Here is a 6,368-nt window from a genome sequence, read left to right as displayed (position 1 = left end):
ATTCTCATAACATGGATATTTTCTTATTTTCTTCAATTTTGCAATTAATCAATTCATAATAGCATGCGTGGGCTCCAAACCAGCAGGTGGAAGCGACGACAACCACGGCGCAATGATGGTGAGAATGTGGAGGAAGATGAGGTAGAGGCCACAGCAAGAGGGGAGGAGACAGAGGGAGAGGTTGAATAAGATCAAATTGTGTAGACGAAGAACTTGTGGGTGTGGTAATGGATCCGCTCTTTGAGCTTGACGCCCATGGGTTCCGAGTTATGGAGACTCATCGTCTTTCTTTTTGGGTTTGATAGTTTCACAACTTGATAGGTTTTTGTATTCGAGGTTTCTGAAAAACTTGATAATGGAGAGAGAACAAAGAGAATAAGGGAGGAGGAGAGGAGAGGAGAGGAGAGGAGAGGAGAGAGAATGGAAAGATGAAAACAGGAACCAAAAAGATAGTTTTTCCTAAATCAATTAGTCTTCACAGCCCCAGTTTCTCTCTGTTCGTGCGTTGCCGTCTGAACCTCTAATCGTGGTCGCCGGATGGAGGATGTGGCTGTTGATTTTTGAGGAATCATAAAAATTGAATTTTTAGGGTTTTTTTTTCTAACTTAAGGGCATTTTGGTACTTTCACACGTTTATTTGTCCCAAAAATCATTATTTTTAAAAATTGCTCTTAAAGTATGCTTTAAATGATTCAAAAATAATTTCAGGTTTGATATTGAACTTTTAAACATTTTTAAATGATTCTTAAAAGTGTGCTTTGATATGATTATTTAATCCCACTGTTATGGTGATTACTTTTATTTGAAAACTTTCCTTTTTAATAATTATGTACATATATATATTTTTAATAAATTATGGATTACATTTTGTTTCATTGGTTTTTATGCAATGTAGGAAGTTTTAGGAAATGAGATTTAGACCCCATTTATCAATCAGTAATTGAAATTGGTATAGTTGATGAATCGTTATACTAACCACAAAGCTTCTTCTCACATTGCGACTGACTTGCACATGAACAATCATATGAAATTGTAGTTCTTTTGGGGGTTGTGAAGTAGGCAGGCAAAGAGAAATAATTTCGTTTCATGTAATCTATTTCATTAACTGATAGAATATTGTCACCTTGCTAATGTCCCCTACTGGACAGCTCGAACATTTCAAGTCGTTTAATACAGCACTGTCATGACAATCTAAGAATCATCTAAAACTTTGTTGGGTATTTTCGATATGATCATACCAACCAGTAAAAATATAGAAAAGCAAACATGTAAATTCACTTGCTGCTACTAAATGAAGAATAGATTGATATAATGCCTTGCTTCCATTTAGGGATCAGCATGTCCGGCAACATCGTCGTCACTTGAACCGCTTTCGTTATTGCTGATTTCATCCTCTTCACTCTCATCTTCTGCTGTGCACTTAATGTCGTTCTCCTTCTTCGCATACCGTTCGCAGTACTCTATATGTACGTGGAAGATGTTGAGTTATCATTTAAGAAAGTAATTGTTAGGACCAAAAAAGGGACAAATCTCTGTCATCTTAACACTTTAAGAAGCAGAATAACATTTGTACTTTAGACTAGGAAAATGGTTGTTAACAAAGTTTGCAAGAAAGTGTATCCACTTACATTGGGAATTTGGTTCCCAATTTTGACGATTTTCAGAGGGGAAGTTCATTTTAAATTAAATAGAGAAAGTTGTGGTTATAGGATTAGAAAAGTTGTTCATCAAATGAGAAATATTTACCTTTAACTTTTTCATCATACTGCTTCCGGTCCTTCATCATAAGCGATGCTGCGTCACCATTAAGGGGGTCGGAAGGATTGGGATAAAGGAGAAGCTGGGGAAGAAAAACCTCAAAAACGTTTAAGAGATCTGCAAAACCCAACAGAAAGAAGGTAAGAATAAACACAAACTTAGTCCTATATTTTGGGAGTCTCAATACAATTCATATGGTCCATGGATGTTAAATTATATTTCCAAACACATCAAAAGCTATAGTGCAATAACATCTTATCACAAAACTCAAAAGCAGAAAATGCTATGCAATCTAGTAAAATGTTAACAGAGATTTCGTGATGATGGAGGCGGCAGATAGTTACCGAACATCGGACTCCAAGACTGATTAATCACATCCAAGCACACAGAACCAGATCTGCAGTAAAAGTTTCATGTTAAATACTTTACTACGATTCAAACAGTGGAGCATTCAATCAATAGCATTTTATGGTTTAAAGAAAAAGATACACTTCCTTACAGTTCGTCAACATTTGGGTGGAATATCTTGTTTACAAAACCAATTGAAGGAGACTTGTATGGATATGCATCAGGTAGCTCAACACGGATTTTCCAAACGCCAGTTTCGTATAAGCCTGCAAGGATAATTAAACTTGAGTAAGAACATACTTATCAAAAGATATTTAACTTATTGCAGCTCTAGACACAAAGTGGTGAAAAATAATTCACTAAATGAAAACATGCAGCTAAACTAGATGCATATTATGTTTCCAGTTGACATTTCCTTGTAAATAAAACCAAAAAGTTCATTTCTATTCAGAGTTTGAAGTCATCTATGATCCAAACTTAATACCTTTTAGAGCTAAGTGGAATCCGAATAGTAACTAAACCACATGCTGATGTACTTTCACAATCTTTTGAACAGCCAAAAGCACAGTTTTCTTCATGGATTAAAACTCTTTAGGAACAGGCTGCAGATCTTACTCACCAATGTTAAGTGAAACAGTAAACAGCATCAAGTGTCCATAAATTACACAGGAAAGCAGTAGAAACACCACACTTCAAGGATAAATTTTCAGGAGACTCCAAACAAGACAAAAGAATTGGGTTTAGACTGCCGGCAAGTTTGCTAAATTGTTCATTTGCAATCCAATAATGCTCATACACACCCACAAACGAATAATTGCTATTCCATCAACGACTATGAAATGCATATTGGACAGAGGTGAAAGTCGAGCAATACTTTCTTTGGGACCATGGAACTCCACATTGAATTCACTGAGTCCATCATTTATCATCTCCACATTGTAGTCACTCATCATCCTGGACAACATAAGCCAATGTAACATGAACCACAAGATAAACCAACAGAAATTTATGGCCATCACTGTTGCACGAGTTAGTAATAGAATTCCAGAGATAATCGTACAATATTAGGAATCAATGTTACCACACAGTATTTTATCAACCCCTAGAAGGACCTCAGTTCCACGTTATGGATTAAGAGATAGCAGAACTTCAAGTGCAGGCATTAGTCATTCAATGGTCTAGAGGCATAACAGTGAACAATAGTCAAACTTAAAACCTGAAAACACCCCAATGCTGGGCCAGTTCTAAGCCAGCATGCCCAATATGTTTTCTAGCACATAACCGCTATTTTTGCTGCAACCATAATTACGACCCCAAGTATGATCACTCTCGCTCACGGCTCACTGTAATCATCACTACATTCAAGGGCAATAAATAAACGCATACCATCGAACTTACCTCGCTTCATATGATTAGGAACACAGAAGGCAAAACTAAGTGACTACCAAAAATGTTAAGAAATATTTCGACAAAGAACGTTGGAAGCATCGATACATTAATTAACCATGTCACTAAAATAAAGAAGCCTTGCAATGAGAAGAGTCCTTTTCTTCCTTGTTCTCTCTCTCTCTCTTATTGTTGTGAGGGGGTGTGATAAGGATGAAGTATATGTGTCTACAAATGGAGAATTATCTATTTGCATAAAAATCAAAAGTTATAAAAAACTTCAATATTCTTTTTGTAAGTAAACATGGAAAAGAAGAACTCCGTGGGCATTATTAAGACTCTTCTAACCTATTGCAGTACTAGTAGATCATTTTCATTTTCAAAATAACATCTTCTTGGTTGTTGGATTGGAAGGCTAATAAACAGCCGTCCATAAAGACTACATAGAACAACCACAATAACTAATGACTGAAATAAGAATATGAAATCTTGATAAATAACAAGGGTGGCTATCTTACAATTTCATGACATCCATTTCTCTCCTTTTGCTTGGAGAAGACATCCTGAATGAGCTGCACTTCAAAATCTGCAACAGACTCGTATTCTTTAACATTAGAAGTTACTAATGTAAACACTTTTTAGACGTAAAAAAATAAAGTGAAAAAGACTTGGGGCAGATGTAACTGATTTTCACATAAGCCAAAGATTGAAGTTTCTCAACGGAATGGGAATGATTGAGAATAAATCTAATGCTAAACAAACTAGCTAATACACTATGCAAAGTGAAAGCCTAATCATTAGCAGTGAATGAATCCCGAACCACTAATATAGACAAATCTGCAAGGTTCTACTTATCTAAATTTGAATTCATGCTAATATAATTTTTTTGTTCTTTTTCCTTTTTGACAAAGTATCAGCATCATTATGGCCTGGGAAGTTGATACACAAGCTTAAAGCCCTTTATCAGATTGACATATTTCTATGTACTTCTACAAGCTACATCTCGACTAATCTCACGGAACAACCCGCTTGAACCTATCAAGGAAAGCCGTAGGATACTAATCCTAGGTAGGTGGCTACCATGAATTGAACCCATGACCTCTTAGCCCTTTATCAAGGTCATGCTCCCTATTTACCACTAGGTAAACCCATGATGGTAGGCAATTAGAATGAAAACCAAAGGAACAACAAATGAAAATATCCAAGATTTGCAAGTCTTCATTCATATAGATTTGGTTGCATCACTAACAATAAATAGTACAGAGCATCCATGAGCTGATATCGTTCAAATGTTGCATCTCTAATCCAAAACAAGCCTGCCTTTGAAGTTCATGTCCAAACATCAATCACCAGAAACGTGAAAACGAGGATTCGTACAAACTGGTCCAACAATTACCACATTGTTCTGATTCATAATCACTCACCACTAAATGAAAACAAGCCATACTAACCATGCAACTAAATAATGATCAGGAACAAAGAATTGGAATCCTGGATTCAAGTACCTACTAAGAAACTAACAAAATCAAATACAAAAGGCCTGGTGGGTGATTAAAATATGATCAAACAAGGCAATGTCTGGTGGGTACGAACACGATCCAACACCAAACAGCTAAAATCTCCACATGATAATCACAACAACAAAGGGCAACTAGAATGCTATATCCTCCACTAAAAAACCCAATCCGTAGGATCTCATTTTTTCCTTCTCATTTCAATAAATTTCATCTGTTCATCAAAGTACAAAACAAGAACCGCTCATAAGTTAAGCAACACAAGCAACAAAGGAAGAAAAATTAAGAGCCTGAGCAACGATCAAAAGAAAGAAACATGAAGATCTGTGGACTAAAGACATACGAACCCCAAAAATTCAGAGAGAATCATATAAACGTACCTTAGAAGAAGCAGAGAAATTAGCCCGTTTCACAGGACGGTGGTTGAATTGAAGAAATGGGTGATGGAGAGTCCCGTGAACCGAACGGAAAGAAGGTAAAGGGAAGAGAGAATATATATAGAGAGAGCAAAGAATGGGAAATTGGGGAAGGAGGAATTGAGATGCAGATGTTGAAAAAAGGAGTCAGCTACGTGGCAAAGGTAAAGGTTTGTGGGGTTATGGTTACAATTTGAGAATGAAAATGGGGGGTTTTCCATTTCTTTGTTGCTTGTTCCTATCCATGTATTGCCATGGCCGTCCTGTCCAAAAAGCTTCACTGTAAACCATAAACTTCCATCCATCACCGTCTTCTTCACAGTCACAATAGGTTTTGTTTTTTTGGTGATATGGCCAACAAGAATGGCTACCTGTGGGCTGTGGCTACCCATTATGCCATTATGGCAAACATTATGTGCTATCAATGAGCCATTGATTTTGATTTTTCATGGACTAAAGTTAGATGCCCACAATTTATTTTGGTATGTTTTATGCATTTGCATGTGTATAAAAATTGGGATCGTAATACCTTTTAGACCATCACCATCGTGTTTCAAATTTTCAATTTCAAAGATAATATCCCAACTCATAAGGTTGGGAGTATTTTTTTTTAGCTTTTTTTTTTTTACATAAAATCAAATCACAATAAGAAAAAAATATATATTATCTTATTAAAGCAGGTTAGATGATATATAATTAAATTACCTTCACTCACAAGCTTCAATTGGTGATTTAAGATGGCATCGGAGCATAATTCATGTTGGGTATTTTTCATATTTCAAGTCCACGAGTGAAGAATATTAGATGATATATAATTAAATTTACCTTCATCGACTAGTTTAAATTTTTTGAATCAATTAATGATTTAAAAAAATATGTACAAATTTGGTGATCTCTAATACATGGACAACATGTCCTTTTTTTTTTTCTTTGAAGTTTCAAAATT

At 35.7% G+C, this 6,368-nt stretch overlaps 1 protein-coding gene across 1 annotated transcript; it reads right to left on the bottom strand.

The window, feature by feature from the left end:
• Positions 1 to 1,068: 1,068 nt before the first annotated feature.
• LOC120071906 (ubiquitin-conjugating enzyme E2 5-like) lies at positions 1,069 to 5,883 on the bottom strand. Its single transcript, XM_039024320.2, has 7 exons — positions 5,387 to 5,883; positions 4,011 to 4,078; positions 2,981 to 3,060; positions 2,258 to 2,372; positions 2,103 to 2,155; positions 1,747 to 1,875; positions 1,069 to 1,460 (listed from the first exon to the last, which is right to left on the bottom strand). Exons 2-7 carry the CDS (start codon positions 4,052 to 4,054, stop codon positions 1,327 to 1,329), a joined length of 555 nt encoding a protein of 184 aa, XP_038880248.1. The 5' UTR covers positions 4,055 to 4,078; positions 5,387 to 5,883; the 3' UTR covers positions 1,069 to 1,326.
• Positions 5,884 to 6,368: the final 485 nt, after the last annotated feature.

This window comes from Benincasa hispida, chromosome 2, assembly GCF_027475165.1.
Source record: "Benincasa hispida cultivar pf3 chromosome 2, pf3_genome.v1.1, whole genome shotgun sequence".
In the NCBI taxonomy this organism is placed as follows: domain Eukaryota; kingdom Viridiplantae; phylum Streptophyta; class Magnoliopsida; order Cucurbitales; family Cucurbitaceae; genus Benincasa; species Benincasa hispida.
This window is presented reverse-complemented; position numbering and strand designations above follow the sequence as displayed.

What these genes read in the sequence shown, in the direction of transcription:
- LOC120071906 (XM_039024320.2), bottom strand. Translation starts at nt 4,054, where the DNA reads ATGTCTTCTCCAAGCAAAAGGAGAGAAATGGATGTCATGAAATT. An exon ending in CACCCAAATGTTGACGAACT is followed by an intron (nt 2,156 to 2,257) that starts GTAAGGAAGTGT and finishes CTTTTACTGCAG; the next exon opens with ATCTGGTTCTGTGTGCTTGG. An exon ending in GTCTTGGAGTCCGATGTTCG is followed by an intron (nt 1,876 to 2,102) that starts GTAACTATCTGC and finishes TGGGTTTTGCAG; the next exon opens with ATCTCTTAAACGTTTTTGAG.